This window comes from Natator depressus, chromosome 1 (genome assembly GCF_965152275.1).
Source record: "Natator depressus isolate rNatDep1 chromosome 1, rNatDep2.hap1, whole genome shotgun sequence".
Classification (NCBI taxonomy): Eukaryota; Metazoa; Chordata; order Testudines; family Cheloniidae; genus Natator; species Natator depressus.
In genome coordinates this window covers 247,470,089-247,488,784 of record NC_134234.1, presented here as the reverse complement: position 1 = coordinate 247,488,784, position 18,696 = coordinate 247,470,089, and the positions used below count along the sequence as shown (strand labels likewise).

The window sequence follows — 18,696 nt, the reverse complement described above, 5'->3', positions numbered from 1 at the left end:
GAACCAAAAACTGATTAAGGTTTGAGTCAAATAGTGGCCTCTTTGTATCCTCTAACCCTCTTTAATGTTTCTACCTAGGTGGATCCTTGTTTCTTACTGTGGTAAGTAGCAACAAAAGATTCACACTGAATGTCTTCCATGCAAAGCAGAGCAGTTTTTATTGTAAGTTTTCAGAGGCTGAGGAAGCTTCTCCCTCCACCCCGGGGAAAAACAGGCTTTGTTGCTTTTTTCATCTCGGGTACTGCAAATAGCAGCATGAATTGCACTTTGGGGTTCTAGTGAACTTTCATGTTCAAGTTCTTACAAACTAAGGGAGCCTGTAGTGTTCTCTGTTTACAGTGCAGTTGGAAATTATTGGCTTTTAAAAAAAGGTACCTCGTATGAAACCAAAATTATATGCAAACTTATGTTGACTGTCTCAAGCGATAGCCATAGCTCTTGAGTGTTTGGAACATGCGTGAGTGGTGTTCTAGAGTGGGATAATAGAGAGGTTGGGTTACATGGATTTCTGCCACCAGCCCTGCCCTGTGAAGGCATATGGAGGGTGGGCTGAAGGGAAAACTGGCTTGACAGTAATGCAGTCTGCAGCACAGTAGGGTACCTCAGCATTTTATGACCAACCTGTTGTCTATATCATGGAAACTGAGTCTACCTGTTGACTTAGTATTTCAGGCTTGCAGTGATATTCAGCTTCTGCCTTGATTTATAGGGCTTTGATAACAGCCATATCTTAGCTGTAAGCGAAGAATCATGTGGGGAGTGACAGGAGAGGTGTGAGCATTTCATCTTAAGTTATTGCCAAGTCTGATACCTGCAGCCAGGGCCTGATCTGAGGGCTGAGTGAAGGCCAGCTCTGTTTATACATGAGAGGGAGGCAGCTCTGTCTGTGTGGTGTAGAGTTTTGTGAATGTTTGGATTAGAAGTGGGGACTTTTAAGAAAAGATTTCCAGAGGAGGCGGTCAGACTCTCACGCAAGGCAGGACCTAGAAGCATGGACACAGGGCCACCTTAAGGAGAGGACATTAGCAATCGTGAAAGTGGAGGTAACGGGAGACCTCTGTGGTTCAAGTTAAAGTTCTTTATTTTGGGAGGAAGGTCAGGGAAATTTGGAGGTTAGTCAGCTGTTAGGGGGTAGTTAATTAACCATTGGATCAGTGCATGTCATAGAAACTGAACAGTAAATAGGTCAGGCCTCTTGTTCAAAAGTGCCTTGAATGGTTTCCAGATGCCTTCTCCATTTTTAAGTGAGTATTGCTGTGGGAGTCAGCTCAGTTTTAAAGATACTAACAATTGAGGAAATCCTGCCAACTGCTTGAATAGGGGTGGCAAACTGCAGCCAGGCAGAGAGCAAGCATCTCTGAGATCCAACTTGATGTCTGTCTAAAAAAAATGAGCTTGTTTCCTGTTGCCTGCTGCATAACTTTCCTCAATAACAAGGGATGAGAGATTCAGCTTTATGAGTTGACCTCTAACCCTTCCAATACAGGTGCTATTATTAAGGCCCAGGGAACAATAAATATACGCTAAACAAATCAGCATCTATGGTAAAGTTCAGGTGGAAATTCCATTTTACTCATAGAATAGAAAGCAGAAAATGTATATAAAATATTTATTTTGTGAAGTGACTTCTACTATGCTGCAGAATTTTCCTTAAAGTAGATAAAATTTCACATGTAATCCAGAGTAATAGTAAGTCCCCCTCCCGAAAAGTGCTTTGTGAAATACTACGTTGGCAAGGTTCTCTATCCCAGTACAGTTATATAAAAACACACTTCTAAAGTGACAGCTTTGAGCATGGATTGCAAAATGTGACTTCCCTGAAGATGTTTCATTGTTAGTCTTTGCTTTCGGTCATCTGTCTGGAAGTGACTAGGACCTGTTCTATAGTAGTCACATGTAATTTTAAAACAAACCTGCAGCCTGTCAGATGTTTTAATCTAGTCCTCGAGCTCCAACCGGAGACCGGGGTCGAGGTCTTGCCCCGCTCCATGCATGATGTGGCTCCACGTGGCTCCTGGAAGCAGTGGTATGTCCCCAGTCTGGCTCCTACCTGTAGGGGCAGCCAGGGGGCTCCACACGCTGCTCCTGTCCCAAGTGCTGCCCCCACAGCTCCTATTGGCCAGGAACCACTGCCAGGGGAAGCTGTGGGTCTGGCGCCTGCAGACAGGGCAGCACGCAGAGCCGCCTGGCTGTGCCTCCCTGTTGGAGCCGGAGCGGTGGACATGCCGCTGCTTCCTGAAGCTGCTTGAGGTAAGCGCTGCTCGGAGCCTGCTCCCTGACCTCCTCCTGCACTCCAGCCCTGATTCCCCCTCCCACCCTCCAAACCCCTTGATCCCAGCCCAGAGCACCCCAAGCCCCTCATCCCCAGCCAGAACCCGCACCCCAACTTCATGAGCATTCATGGGCCACCGTCCAAAATGTTTGCCCACCCCTGCTCTAGCAGCATGGGAAGCCCCTGCCTCCTGAAGTTCTATCTGCTTCCACAGCAGCCGCCAGTGCAGCTGGGGGGCTTCTCTGCTGTGGCACCGTGAGGAAAAGTTCCAAACTACTTCAAATTTCTAACAAATCAGCTCAACAACATGTCCAATTCCAGTTATGTCCCAGCAACGGGTGCACCTGCAGGCTTTGGCAGCCAAGAAGCTGTTTCTCTGCTTCTCCTCCTCTTATCGAGTGTCTTGATAGGAAGCTCAGCTTTAGGGGCAGGCTGCTGTTTTCCCCTCATCACCTTTTCCAGAAAAGTGGCAGATGGGATTGGAAAAGCTGCCTTGAGGGAATGACAGCTTCCTGTATCTCATCTCTGTGAGGAGAGGGAGCAACATCAGAAGGGCAGCTTGCAGTGTCATTTATTATCCCTTTTCAGACCCTCAGGGCATAGTTTGATGGCAAAGATGAGCTCATCTCCCCACCCTGTTTCATCAGTTATGATGCAGAACTCTACAAGGACAGCGGTGGAGTGAGGCTCATTAAGTGCTGTTGTATAACGAAGTTAGGGGTTGGCAGGCCAGCAACTACCATTTAAAAGGAAGCAGTGGGGTGCAGGACTCTTCATTTGTCCTGAAGCATCCTCTCTCCCTCTGAACCTTCTGGTTGCCATACTAGTCCAAAGCCACCGACTGCCTCCAAACAGAATTAACAAAACGGTGGCTAACTTTCAGATTCAGAATTCTGGCTTAACCTGCACCTGTGGGGAAAAACTGGCTACCTCAAAATGGACAAGTCACTACAGTTGGCACTTACTTCCTTTGCAATCAGCCCTGTATTCAGGGATGGGCAAGCTAGTATTAACATAGTAGCTGAAAAATCTTGCAAGACAGTCACTGTATTGTTAGTGAAGCCACTAACCTGCATTTGAGTGGCAATATACATATCAGTTATAAGTTTCTGACAACTCAGGTCCCTTCAGTGATGCCTGTTTCCATGCCTTAGAACCCAATGCACCATATCAGTTATGCTGATCTGTTTTCTTACAATAATTTTTAAATTCCAGTGGACATGTGGACAAAGCTCCAGTTCCTTGGATAAATATGGCAATAAATAGATGATCTGGTAAAGTGTATAACTAAGAGGGTTTAGGCTCTAAAGTGTGTGTTTAAAAATGAAGAAAGGGAGGACCTACAGTCCACAGGTCGGGGGGAGGAGGGGAAACAGGAGAACACTGTTGGAAGAAAACTTGGAGGCTGACTTTCTGATGTAGATAGCAAGAACACAGTAAAGGACAAACACTTTTTCTTTAAGACAAATGGATGGGAAAAATATTTAATGAGACTACTCTATACTATTCCAGTTTACAGGTATAATTTAGAATCACAACCACAAATAATATGCTATTGAAAAAATTGAGGCAAAATTGTGCATAGAGGTGCATGCTGCACCTTTTTAGATTAGACCATTAATTCAATATCTCATTTCATAGGCACATTGAGTCATTTAAACTCCGGCATGGCAAGGCTGGAGTATGGATGGAGCATTAACTATCAGGCCTATAATCCACAGTTACTACGCTAGAACTCAAGCGAGAAGAAAATCCCATCACAGAAATAAACACAAGCCTTGGTAAGGAAGATGAGCATGACTTTTAAAAGTGTGGTCACAATGACCGGCAAGAGGTGAAAGCAGCATGCGCCAATCACACCAGTCTCAACGTGCCACATGCAAGCAAGAAACTGTAGATGGGAATCATGGAGCAGCAGCAGTCTTCTAATCGAGCGCCTTACTCAATATCATTTGTACCGCAGCTGCAGCGAAGTATATCGCAGCTGGTTTTGTGCGTACCATGCATGAGTGCTGGTGTTTCCTGTAGCATAGCTTTAGAAAAGAAGTGTGACTGGTTCAGCTGAGGCCCAAAGAGCGCCAGGATGGCTCTCCCAACTAGCAACAGATGTTCTTTTTTAAAGGGCAGTCTGAGGTTACGTTTTAGCAAAAGCTCACTGGGCTTTTTTAAAGTAAAGTACTCATGAGTGCTCAGCTGGCTGGAACGTCAGGAAAATTTAATTTCACAGGGGAGGAAATAACCTATTTTTGGCAAAACGAATAAACTTCACCAACCTCCTCCTTTCTTCTTGTTCATGATCTCAGCCCACAGTGGAAACCAAAGTAGGGCCCTATGTTTAAAGAAAATAATATACATCTCCCCCGAAAACTTGGAAGGCTGCCTCTTACCACCCCACTCTCCAACTGAGACCTGCCTTCTTCAGTGGATAGAACTTCCTGTAGTGATCCGTAATGTCATCGATGCTGCTAGTCTGCCTGGGAAGGGACCAGTGCCCACATCCTCAAAGGTGCTCGTTAACTTCCATTGAAATCAGTGGAAAATATCTGAGGATCTGGGCCACAGTTCCTTGAGGCTTAAGAAGCAGTAGAAGCTGCTGGGAATTCTAAACATGCTGCAGCTGTAATGGTCAGTGTCCCAGTGTGAAGGATGCTCAGTGACACTCCACTAGCCCACATAGGACCCAGGGGCCTGCAACAGGGACGCACACAAAAACTTGGGCCTATGACAACTTTCTTCCATTTTCTCAATTTTCCACCTAGGGTTGGGTATGGAGTAAACTTTCTGCCTCTATCTAGGTATCATGCGGCCCCCAAAACTATAGTTTGAGCCTCTGCTGGGGTGGGCCAGGATGCAGCGGAAGAGACCGTTTGCTCCATGTGTGCAAATATGGAAAAATTCCAAACATGGAAAAATTTGCTTTTAGCTACTGCAGATGCTGTGGGCAAACGGTCCTGAAGAATCAAATCAGTGCTGTTTTGACTGTGAAGACATGCAGGCAGTCACTGAGCCTAGCATTCACCCACATTCTTTCCCTATGTGGGTTGAGTGAGGCACAAGTTGGTGAAGTGACTTGCTGCAGGGTCGCCTAATGAGTTAGTGTAGCTATTGGAACTGATTTTCCTGGCTCCCAATCCTTGACTTTAAGCACTAGTGCATGCAGCCTCCTTCATTTCCTCTGACCAAGTATAGTGCCAACTGAAATGCATAGAAAGGAAAAGCGTCATGCTATGCTGGGAAAACTCCTGCTGTGCCACCATCTTCAGGTCAACGCTAAAATTCCCCGAGTTCTCCTAAACACTTCAAACTTGTATATTCCAAGGTTCGCTAAATACTATTCAGTAACAGACAAAACTTAATAGCAGTCTACAACATTCTTTGGTCTGGTCCTGCTTATAGGAACTTAAGTGCTGTACAGATATTTGCCATTATTTTAAAATCCACTGTAACAAAAGTTAGAGGATAATACGAGCACATTTCATCCAAATGTCTCAGAGTGCTTTACAAAAGGTGAGTAAGCATTATCTTCATTTGACAGGTACCGTGAGGTTAGGCTGTCTGCTCAAGATCGGTCAACTGCAGAGTTCGGAGTAGGATCCAGGTGTCCTGATTCCTAGTCCTTGCTGTTACCACCACACATGTTGCCTTTCCGAGTTTGAGACTCGGATTTAAAGGTCTGTTGTTAAAACGTGTTAGCTAACAAGTGATCGTTCAACATCTTATAAAAATCTACCGAAGGTGAGGAAGTGCAGACTGCTAAGGTTGGAGCCTGGACAAACTCCCATGTAGATAAGTAAAATGAAGTGGGCCCTGTTACGACCACTAAGGCTGATGGGGGATGCTTTTTCAGAGACTATTTACAGTCATGGGCTTGGGTAAAACTTTCCAAAGTACTTAAGTCCCATTTTCAAAAGTGACTTAGGAGCCTGAGTTTCATTGAAAATCAGCAGGATTTTGGCCCACACATTTAAAGTCCAATTGACTTTCAATGAGATTTAGGCTCCCAAGTCACTTAAGTACTTTTGAAAATGTTACCCCCAATCTATCAGCGAGCCACTGAACAATGGATCACCTCCTTGGAGGCTTTCAGAATGGGGTTTTTGCTCTATCTAGGTACTATCTTAACATAGACTCCGTTTTTTGGTGCTAATGACGATACAGATGTCAACTGCAAAGGAATCTGAAAAAGAGAAAATAAATTACATATTTTATACGCTTACTCTCTTTCACACAGTGTGTGCGCGCAGTGCATGCGTGTAAAAGTTTCACAAGTACAAATTGATGTTTTCAGTTTCCTTTATGAGATTAACTCATACAGACGTCATGGAAGTTGTAAAGTGTCCATTTTATAGCCAGTTGTTGGCAGTATAATGGTAAAAATCATTTTTTTTTTAGGTTAGGCAGTGGATGCCCAGGTATCTTACAAATCTAAATAAAATAAACTGCCGTAAGCTCTAGAGCTGCTAAATATACAGTAGGTGCAAACACAGAAGTACCAACGTACTCTGATAAACACACTGGTGTAAATTGACATAGACTATTTACACCAGCAGAGGATCTGGGCTGTAGGCTCTATGGTTTATAGAAGTTTGTTTTATTTACTAAATGACAAATCCAATTATATTTTGATTAAAGTAATGTGATTCAGCACTGCTGCCACTTTTATTATACACATATGCCTGTTAGTTTTTTTGCATGACTGCACTATGACACATCACCGGCCACCTATAGAGCAGTCTGTCAGTTCCCAAGAGAGTTGACAGGTGTCGTCCATAAGTTTCCACATATACAAACCTGGGTCTCGGGACTGGTTTCAAATTTGAACTTCTGCAAGATCCGCAGCAGGGTCATCTTTATCTCCAGCAAAGCCATCCTCATGCCAATGCAGCTGCGAGGTCCTGCTCCAAACGGGAGGTATGTGAAGGGATGCTGCTGCAGTTTGGCCTCTGCTGTGAACCTGCAAGGTGGGCAAATTGGAAACCAGCTCAAGAAACAGTTTTCATGCTGATGTGATTTTTCTGCTTACATCTTGAGAAAGCTGGATTTAAATTGGTCTCAGTAAACAATTCTCAAGGGGACCGTTAGCAAATTCTGCTCTAAACTAAAACGTCCTTTGTCAATGAGTAGTTCTCCCAGCAGGACAAACAGACTTTCTTTGTCATTTTTAAAAGTCTGTCTTTAATGAACTGCCCTCACTAAACACTCATTATCTGAGGAAACTACGGCACACTAATTCGGGGGTTATAGCAACCCAGACCCTATGCATAAACTAACGGCGAAACTACTGCCTGCATATGCCAAGAGCAAACTAATGAACTCTGACCTAGAATGAGCAAGAATGCTGCCCCTGCATTGCAAAAGCAATGTAAATTGGTAGAGCCTGCCTGGGATTCTCTTTAGGACGGACAATGAGAAAAACAGGAATATGAAAGCAGGGATCTGATTGGCTGGGGAAGAAGGCTCTTATTGCACAGATGTATCCCACTGTTTTATGTGTGCTCCATCCATAGAGGAAGTAGGGGATTTAGGTTTTCAGCTCAAACTGAAGGCATGCATGCTCTTAATTCTGGAGGTGCCCAGTTCAATTGCTAGTGAGGACTAAGGTGGCAGTCATCCAGAAGAGGCCAGGGTAGCTAATTCTTTTAAAATACCTAATAAAAATATTAGAAATACACATTAGAAAAAAGGCACAATTTTTTAACAGCGAGGAAGAGTAACCTTTGGAACAAACTACCAACGGATGTGGTGGAAACTCTATCCCTTGCAGTCTTACCTTCCAGAAAAGCAGCCAGTCTGGATTTGGAGTTTTAGCCAGACAAGGGATTGGGCTCAGTGCACTCAGCAATCCATCTGAAATCTAGGGCCTTCTGCCCTTAAAAGCTATGGACATTCTAGAAAAGCAACAACATTTCAAGAGGTGCCATTGTACTAGATATCTGCTCTTACTGGGCTAGGCTCTCCCTTACCGTAGGGAGCCAAAGGCTGATGTGCCAGTACAGAACTGCCCTAATGCCAGCTGAGCCATCCACATACCTTTAAGGGCACTTGTACTGGGAGGGGGGCAATGAGCCTCCCCTCCCCTTGCACATCGTGTGCAAGGACCAGCCAGAGTTGCAGCTCCTGCACTTGGGTCTGGAAAGGTCCAGAGAAAGGCAATGAACACAGCAGGACTTAAATATGATGAGAGCTTTTGAAGGCTATTTCAAGACTGAGATTACCTAGCCTGGAAAGGAAAAATCATCATGTGCTGGTTGTATTAATGATACCACCTAAAGGCCTCAAAGAGAGAGTGGGACCCCATTGTCTTAAGAACTGTACAAACATATAGTAAGAGACACCTCCTGCCTCAGGACTTGGTCGAGGTATTCAGCATTATGGCATGTGTAGTGAAAAAATGTGTCTCCCCATTTTTGGTATGACCCAAAATACAAGAACAATGGGACTAAGGTCAGTAAACTTAGAGCTAACCAATTCTTCTTCATGCAACATAATCAGTCTGAGGATGGTTCACCAACAGAAAGCCAGAGAGAAAAATACCAGGGTTGGATTTTTTTATTTTTTTTTTTAAAGAGAAAGACGCCTAATCTTATGACCACTAACAATACTGGCAAACTATGCAAGCTAAGGTGAGTCTATGGGTAATTGTACCTCCTGCTTCAGGAAGAGGTGAAGAAAGAAATTTGCCTCAGCTTCACCACGCACAGCACTGCACATTTGGCCAAGTGCATTATAGTTCCCATCCCCCAAACACTTTCCTTTAAAGCACCGCTTCCTGAACACTTCCAGAAGCTGGGGTAGATGATGTGGTCCAGTGGTCAACAGAAGACCCAGACATGACATCTGTCACTAGAAAGATCATTGCCAGACTTCTCATCTGAACCTGAGAATACAATACAAATGCTCCTTTCTCCTAAAAAGAGGTTTAATAGGCAGCAGGTTTAAAACAAAAGGAAGTGTTTCTTCACACAATCCACAGTCAACCTGTGGAACTCTTTGCCAGAGGATGCTGTGAAGGCCAAAACTATAACAGGGTTCAAAAAAGAACTAGATAAATTCATGGAAGATAGGTCCATCAATGGCTATTAGTCAGCAAAGGCATGGGATGGTGTCCCTAGCCTCTTTTTGCCAGAAACTGGGAATGGGTGACAAGGGATGGATCACTTGATGATCACCTGTTCTGTTCATTCCATCTGAAACACCTGGCATTGGCCACTGTCGGAAGACAGGATACTGGGCTGGATGGACCTTTGGTCTGACCCAGTATGGCCGTTCTTATGTTCTGACCCTGGTGCTGCCCCTCTTTATGGGCTAAGACAGAGAAAACAGACAACTAGTATACAGGATGGACTGTTCCGAGAGGATTCCTATATACAAACCCACTTACATGTGTAGTTACATTAGTCCTTCAGAGCTATTCTTAGAAAGTCTGCATCACACCCAGTGTGTTTGAGAGGCTAGCATTTTGTACTAGAACTTTCACAAGATGGCAACTTGAGATGCAGGTCTTATCAGCTGTGTCCACTAAGCAAACCTGTGCTTCTACATAGTATTGGATCTGCAATAATTCCAGAACACTTTTTGTCTGCTAACCTCTGCAGCTGCAGGATAGTCTCTTCTCCATGCAGTTGTTATACAAACAGAACTCCGTTAAGACCCAGTTTGAAAGTGAGAAAAGCTTTACATGAAAGTCTGTCCTGCAAGCAGAATGAAGAACTTGGAACCCTATCCTGCTCCCACTGAAGACAAAACTCCCACTGGCTTCAGGTACAGGAGTAAGCCCCTAGCAGCACACCCAGACTGTTCCAGGATCTCAGACAGAAAGGCTGCTCTGAAACAGCCATGTGCTTGAGGAGAATTCTGGGTAATTACATGCAAATGAATACAATGGGTAGCCTATTTTTATTCTGAATTTCTATATCCAGGAGTGGCCAAAGTAGCAGCATTTGACCAGGAACAGGTTATACCCATGCCAGGTGGGCAACCACAGACATGGCATTGGTTCCTATTTAAGACTCATCTACCAGTAGCCAACTACTTTGGTGGAGGTGATGCTGGATACGGTGTCTACCTGCTCCATGTTAACAGCTGATTGCTGGGGCTCTGTTGGGTTCAGGAATTATGCAGCAAAGGGGGTTGCTTGGTGTATTCATTTGAATATCCATACACTGAATGCATTTCTAGTGCATGGGATTGGCATCCTGGGAACAAACTGCTTACACACAGAGCACTCTTTTTTTATTAGCCACACAGGAAACAGCAGTTAAGGCAGGACTTTGTTCTAAATGGTCTAAATAAGGACAATGGTACAAGAGATGTTGAGCAGTATCCCACATACCTCTCAGGGATGAATTTCTCAGGTTCTGGCCAGAGCTCAGGGTTATAATGTAGAGGTCCAACTGCAATTTCTATTATGGCGCCAGCTGGAATATGCTGTCCCATCACTACGCAGTCCTTCGATGTCTCCCGAGTGAACCTGCAACAGTTAAATGTCACTGACCCCAGATGAGTAAGAATAAAAGTACAAAGGCAGGGTGTTGAAAGCAGCCATTGAATAAGTCATTTGTGTTGGTTTTACGATTAGGGAAACAAGATGGTGATCACTGGTAGATAAGCAGAGCAGCAGTTGCTTGCCGCACAAAGGGCATTTACAGTCATCCTCACCATAAAAATAGAGAGCATGGACTTTTCGGGGAACCACAAATGAAATATGGATCCTTGCAGCACGAGACTAGGAGTTAGAATTCATCCCAAATTGGTAACTTTTGCTGCTAGAGGAGGCTCTGGTAGCACTATTATTAAGGTTGCCTGACACGTCCCATTATTAGACCATTTTCACTTGCTTATAACTTTGTCAAACCTTCCATTTGGACTCTGATTTCCCATGCCAGGCATCTGCCTCAAGCTGAAATGTTTGAAAATTTCAGCTAAAATAGTTCCATTGTTTCTGAGAACGAGGCTAAGGGGAAAATGTATCGTTTTGCCTGTATTAAAAAATTCTGGAGACATTTTCTTTGGGAAGTGCTAGCATCTCCATGCTCTGGAGCAGGGACTGACATTTGGGAGAGGTTGTCCTTTGTATCAGGGATGTACTGTTGCTGTCTTTGTGAAAATTTGGCCAAGTTATAAGCCTCTGAAAAATTGCAGTTTGCATATGCTCAGTAGAGACTTGCTAGAGTTTAATAGCTAAAGATCTCCAAAGATTCTGTCTGCACTGGGCATGCTACAGCCCGGGCCTGAGCAGGACTTTTTCTGCAATTGTAGCTCTGCGCTGCTGCAGGCTAGCTCCAGACACTATAATTGAGAACAGGGAGCACGTCTCTCCGGTGCTCTCAAAGCCCCCCTGTTGTACTCAGGCAATGAGGGGGAGGAAGCATCCTGATTTGAAAGCAGAGGGGATAAAAACTAGACCAGGGGAAGGGATGCAAAGGTGAGGGGAGCAGATTGAGACAAGGAGCCTGGAGGGGTGGGGATGACTGGTACTGGAGGTTGGTGGACAGGAAAGAGGGCGATGGAAACTTGAACTAGGGGTAGAGAGATAGGGACTGGGAACTGGCTGGGCAAGCAGACTGGTACTGGCAGCAAAATGGGGGAGACAGATCAAATGAAGATTTAGGGACAGAGCTTGGGACTGGCTGTGCAAGGAGACTGGGAATCAGTGGGTTGGAGTGGACAGATCTGATGAGGAGCCAAGATGTGGGGGAAAGAGACTGGGATAAGGAGCTCGTGATGGGACAATGGGACTGGACAAGGAGCCTGAGAACACAGACTGAGAACCAATGGGGATGGCAAATGTGGTTGAAGGGAGAGGGTAGGAATTGGAGGCCAAGGGGGGGTCAGAGACCGAGCAGATGAGGAGGTAGTGAACTGGTACTGGCTGGGCAAGAAGACTGGGGACTAGGAGATGGGAAGGCATGGGGGAAAGTGGGAATGACTGGGCAAGGAGACTGGAAGGGTGGGGTGGTGGGCGAGTGGGATGGGGACTCTCCAGGGGAAAACTATGATTGGTCGGGCAAGGAGAGTGGGATTTGGATAAGAAACCTGAACTGGCTAGGTAAGGAGAATGGAACTGGGATGAGGAGTCAGGAATGGGGAAGAGAGAGGACTGGGGAGGGACCAGGGCAGAAGGGATCAAGTTTTGGGGGAAATGGGCAGAAGAGTCTGTGCCCACGAGAACACACTGCCCTCCAGAGCTTGGGATGGAGCTGAAGATTCCCATTCTGAGCCTCACCATTTCTCTGTTGTCAGCAAAAATCTATGAAACCAACCGGCAAAGTGTCTCACTCTGATCCACAGACAGAATGGCAACCTACTACTGCTATCAACCAGTTACTCAGCTCAGGAGGCAGAGGTCTGAGCAGCGGATAGGGTTGCCAACCCTCCCGGTTTTGCCAGGAGTTTCCTGGAATCAGGCCCTATCTCCCAGAGGCTACTGAAGCCAAACCAGGAGATTTTAGGTGCTAAAAGTCCAGTGGCGCAGCAGGGCTAAGGCAGGTTCCCTGCCTACCCTAGCCCCACGCTGCTCCCAGTGGGGCCAGGGGTCTCCGTGCACCCCGAGCACCAACTTCACAGCTCCCAGGGGCCCCAGGGACTTGTCAGCCACTTCTGGGAGCAGTGCAGGGCCAGAGCAGGCAGCCACCCTTAGCCCCGCTGCGCCGCTGACCACGAGCCATCCCAGGTAAACGCCTCCCAGCTGGAGCCTGAACCCCGCACCCTCTCCTGCACCCCAACCCCCTGCCCCAGGCTTAGCCCAGAGCCCCCTCCCACACTCCGAACCCCTTGGCCCCATCCCAGAGCCTGCACCCCCTCCCGCACCCCAACCCCCTGCCCCAGCCCGGTGAAAGTGAGGGGGTGGGGGAAGGTGAGTGACGGAGGGAAGGGGGATAGAATGAGTGGGGTGGGGCCTCAGAGAAGGGGTGGGGCAGGGGGGTAAGGGTGTTTGGGTTTGTGTGATTAGACGGCAACCCTAGCAGTGGATCCAAAGGTTCCAGCAATGCTGATGGCCCATGTGGGTATCCGTATGATGCTACATGATGGAATGTCTAGGTTTTTTTTTTCAGTTTGCTTTTTCATAAACATAGGAAATTACTCACAGAAAAAATTAATGGTGCAAAATCAGAAGTCAGGATATCCAGCATTAAGGTGCCTGTGCAACCTTAATTCTGCCTCCTTATGCATATGAATTATGATATAGCCTATAGGGGCTGGGACTAGGGGTGTGGAGGGTGCTGTTGCACCCCCTGGCTTCAAGTGGTTTCCATCATATTCAGGGTTCACAGTTTGGTTCAATGGCTCTTAGCACCCCCACTGTACAAATTGTTCCAGTGCCCATGATACAGCCTTACATTAATGACATCATAGTACTTTTGTCACAGGTCCCTTGCCCTCATTCACTGCACAGGATGGACCTTCTCTGGAAATGAATTGGGGTTGTGTGAAGGAGGCTGTTCTCTGTAGGATGCCTCCTTCATTTGTTGCAGTAGCTAGAAGATGTGTAGTGAATGAGACAGGGGATTGCAGGAAGAGAAAGGATGATCTTATGGGTAAGGCAGTTGAATGGAGAACTGGCTTCTCTCCCTGCCTCTGCCACAGAGTTCCTTCCTGATTCCGGACAAGTCCCGTATACCAAACTTTTCAGAGTTGGTCACTAATTGTTGTGTTCCTTATTTTCTGGGTCCCCAACCTGATACCCTGGGGTCTGATGTCCAGAAGTGCTGAGCGCTCAGCTGCGACGGCAGTCAATAGGAACTGGGCTTGGACACAAAGTGCTGTGTAATTCTAAGCACGCTGAAAAATCACATGCTAGATTTCACTCAGGCACCCCAAATTAATAGACACTTTTGAGCTTAATCCATTTATGCTTCAGCTCCCCATCTGGAAAATGGAGACAGTACCACTCCCTCACCTCACAGGGATGTGCAAAAATAAATTAATTAATGTCTGTGACTCTCTCAGCTCTGTAGTGATGAAGCTCACAGAAAAACCCACGAGGGAATTAATAATTCTGTTTTCAGAGCACAGTTTGAATAGTGTGCAGTAAATGAGACCTGGGGCCACACACTGAACAATGAGGATGAAAGAAAAGATTGAATAGCTGCTCACTAAGTGAGCACCGTCCATCCTGTTCACCAAATGAGACGGGGTCCTGTGGAAAAAATAGCCATGTGGTCATGTCAGTAGAGACTATCATAATGCATACACATAAGGGGGCCAGATTAAAGGTTAACTTTATTCTGGCATTTCCTAACTTCTGAGAGCTTGACTTTGCAACCCTTCATAATGTTCTTTTAAGGGAGGTTTTTATGAGTAATTTCATGTTTCTATTACCATAGCAACTAGAGGCCCCAGCTCCTATTGTGCATTGTTATCTCCTGATGGCTGTTTGGTATCCTACATGTTAAATTAGTTTGATGGTCTCCTCTCATTAGCCACTGAAAATCACAGAAACTGCTACCAGAACTGGCTCTCTTCTTAGAGAGAAAGGATGGTCTTTTAGTTAAAGCGCTAGCCTAGCACTCGAGATCTGGGTTTAATTCCCGGTTTTGTTACAAACTTCTTGCATGACCTTGCACAAGCCACTTAGGTGCTTTTGAAATTTTTACCCTAAGTGACTTAGATGCCTAAATCCAATTGAATTTCAAGCAATAAAAGATGAAGGGTAAAAAATTCAAAAGCCCCTAGGTGCCTAAATCATGTGTGAAAATGAGACTTAGGTGCTTTTGAAAAATTTATCCTTCATCTTTCAGTGCCTCAATTTCCCAACTGTAAAATGGGGATAATACTTCTTTTCTCTCATCCTTCGTCTGTTTTGTCCACTTAGTGTGTAGGCTTTTCAAATTAAAGACTCTTTCTTACTATATGTGTGAATGGTTCCAAGCAAAATAGGGCCCTGGTCTTGATTGGGGCCTGTAAGTGGTACAGTAATACAAATAATAATATATGAACAGTCTCAGCAGAAACCAAAGACTGCATGGACCCTGGAGGCCAAACTGTTATCTCATCCCTAAAAAGTGCTTCCTCCAGATCAGCAGTGACCTCATGACTGGGGTACTATGTATGATTACTGGTGCCTGCCCTGTACCTATTTAGTGAATAAATAGAAGATTTCAGTCTCTAGGACTGCCACTTTGGCACTATTCACAGCATAATGTTCTCTCTCACACAAAATTAAATAAAAATAGATAACTATGAACCAAAGCCTGGAGAAAAATATTGTCAAGTCCTCCCTTTTGCCGAAAAGTGAATAGGATGTTGGTGAAAGGTACTGGACCACCAGCTCTGCAGAGTGAAGTTCTCTATTTATTCAGATTGTTTTTAAATATCTCTCACTCATGGTAGTAAAATTATTTTGTTTGCTATTGAATTTTCACTATTTCTTTAAAAAGAAAAGGAGGACTTGTGGCACCTTAGAGACTAACAAATTTATTTGCGCATAAGCTTTCGTGAGCTGCAGCTCACTTCATCGGATGCATTCAGAAGTGAGCTGTAGCTCACGAAAGCTTATGCTCAAATACATTGGTTAGTCTCTAAGGTGCCACAAGTCCTCCTTTTCTTTTTGCGGATACAGACTAACATGGCTGCTACTCTGAAACCTGTCACTATTTCTTTGTATTCTGGAATACAGCACTATTCTTGTCTTATGTATCTGGCATCTTTGCAATGCACTGGGCCTTAGATAGAGATCAGGAACAACCACAAATGACATCAATGGAAGTTTCAAAATAACTTCCTTCTCTTCTAATTCTGTTTCCCATCTGACAAACATTGATTGTTTCCCAGTGTTTCAGACAGAGTTGAAATTCAAATGTCCCTGATGCTTAACAGGCACAGGAACTTCCATGTATATACCATGGATTTCAGAGTAAAATGTTGTCGTTTATGAGCAAGCATAATAACCCTTATAACCCTGTGCAACTCCACAGAAAATCTTGGAAGATCCTGCCCTCAAGTCTTGGGGGTAAGTAAAAGAGGGGTTAATTTTCAGCTATTTTATTTTAAGGTACTTGTTACCATAGAGTGGGATTTTCCAAAGTGCTCAGCATTGGCCTAACTCTACTCCTACTGAAATCAAGGGGAGCTCTACCATTGACTTTAATAGAAACAGAGTTAGGTTAATGCTGGTTTGCTTTTGAAAATCCCACCCCGAGACCTGAGATTTGTGTTCTGTTACAGTTTTGTGATCTTACACGGTTTGCTAATTTCCCCTCCACTTTTTTGAAATAAACACTTCTAAGCTCCCTGGGAAATTATTTTAGTATCAGTTAAGGAAAATTTCGAATACCCACTGGATGGAGGCACTAGAGTTAGCTATAATGGTATAGTACAGTATTAGGGCAGAATATTATATTACAGAATGAGCTATATATAGCACATAGTACAATTCATGGTTTTGAATACAGCAAGGGACATGCACAAACTTCAGAAGATCAGGGGTTTAATGGGGTGACTGGCCTACTCAGCCAGTAGGCTATGTAAATTCTATACTCTGATCTCTGAAGTGGAGCAAAGAAGAACCATCTGACTTCCTAAGGCTAGTCTGCTTCAAAGATACTGCTTCCCCTGGGCTTGGGGGACCCGAAGAACAGTGAAAAGAGACTCCTGACCAGCTGGCTTTGAAAAGGGTGCATTAAGCAGAGCTGCCTTAGCCAGTCTTCTTCATTCATTTGGCCCCACTGTATCTCTCAAGTGCACGAGCAGTACTGATAGCTACATGGAGGCCAAGAGCATGGGGCTTCCAAACAGATTGCCACTGTATTTATCTAATGATGTACTCTCTAGGCGCTAGAGGGAAAAGGTATACCTGAATGCAGGTGGGTACATGCGCAATGTCTCTGCAATCACCATATCCAGGTAAGGGAGCTCTTGGACATTTTGGTAGTCAGGAACATCCTGGGAGAAAGGAAGAAAGAGATAATTAAGTGCTGGAAACTGCTGGAGCTGCAGGTTGTGGAGGAGCTACCTTGGAGACTACTGACCAATGCACCCTGGAATGGTGCGCCGTGGTGAGTTTCTCCATGGCAAGGTCATGGCATTTGAGGGTGGGCCCACAGTGTGCCCAGTGGGACCTTTACTACAAAATTCCTCACAGTGGCAACAACTTGTGCTATTCCAATGGACCATAGTAGTGGATATGGGAGGGGATAATTCTGTTTCCTCCCGTGGTGATCTCTTGTCCAAACCCAGTTTATTTGCTCTTTGTGTAGCAGATCTTGATTTGGGCCTAATTTACATAACCCTGAAAGTATACATTCAATTGATAGAAAGCATCATATAAACAAACACAACTCTGGCTCCAATGAATTTACATTCTAAAAAGGAGCCAACGGACAATAATAGAACAAACAAATAACAAAGCTCCAGCCCTACAACAGAGAGAGAGAGAACATTTCTCTCACCATTTCTTGTCTTGGAAAACTCACAGAGATTGTACATGTCATTATTCAGTTCTGTCAGCAGAGGGCAGAGAAAGTACATCTGAAAAGATCCCCAGTAAAGCTGAGTACGGTTTAAATTAAAGGATCTTGTCTCTTCTAAAATCTGACATGGAGCATATTAGGAAGAGACACTTACGCCAGGCTAGACTAAAACTGTGAAGATTTGGGGCCTCTGAGGTTCACAACAGGGACTGGATTCTGTCCATTCTTCATTTACTACATCAGCTTTCATACATAATGCATATTTTATTGAATTTTCATGTGAAAATGTATGTTACATACTAAAAATACTAAGCAGAGAACAATTCCAGATGGTATGCAGACAATATGTACAATAAAATGAGAATGCCTGGCCAGGTTAGAACATCCCCTTTATTCAGAGCTGAGACTGCATGTGCCACTTCAGATTTTCCAAGGGCTGTACAAACTCTGACAGATCCTTCTATAAGATAGATAAGTTCTATTACACTCATTTTTCAGAAGGGAAATATAGGCAGAGAGGCTACGTCAGTTATTCAAATCCACACCGGGTCCAAATAGGGCTACCACTCTTCTCTTATGTTAAAGGATGTCTCGTCTCTAGTCAATACAATATGCATTTTTCCCTTACTTCAGCAATAATAATTTATTGTTATTATTTCTATTACTATAGTGCCTACAGCCTCGAAACAAGACTGGGGCCCCGTGGTGCTAGGTGCTGTGCAAACAGACAGTAAGGCCTTGTCTACACTACGAAATTAGGTCGAATTGATAGAAGTTGGTTTTGTAGAAAGCATTTATACAGTCGATTGTGTGTCCCCCCACACAAATGCTCTAAGTGCATGTAGTCGGCAGAGTGTGTCCACAGTACCGAGGCAACCGTCGACTTCCAGAGCGTTGCACTGTGGGTAGCTATCCCACAGTTTCTGCAGTCTCCGCCGCCCATTTGAATTCTGGGTAGAAATCCCAGTGCCTGATAGGGCTAAAACATTGTCGCGGGTGGTTCTGGGTACATAT

At 44.8% G+C, this 18,696-nt stretch overlaps 1 protein-coding gene across 4 annotated transcripts in view; it reads right to left on the bottom strand.

The window, feature by feature from the left end:
- Positions 1-3,462: 3,462 nt before the first annotated feature.
- The window catches only part of TBXAS1 (thromboxane A synthase 1), a 326,045-nt gene continuing 310,811 nt past the window's right edge, over positions 3,463-18,696 (bottom strand). For 3 of the 4 annotated variants that reach the window (XM_074940442.1, XM_074940451.1, XM_074940434.1), the window contains 4 exons: positions 17,067-17,155; positions 10,605-10,742; positions 7,064-7,226; positions 3,463-6,449 (listed from right to left, as the gene is read on the bottom strand). In XM_074940442.1, the coding sequence (XP_074796543.1) occupies positions 6,375-6,449; positions 7,064-7,226; positions 10,605-10,742; positions 17,067-17,155 (465 nt within the window). In that variant the 3' untranslated portion in view covers positions 3,463-6,374. The remainder of the gene's footprint in view (positions 6,450-7,063; positions 7,227-10,604; positions 10,743-17,066; positions 17,156-18,696) is intronic. The other variant, XM_074940460.1, reaches the window with a different exon arrangement.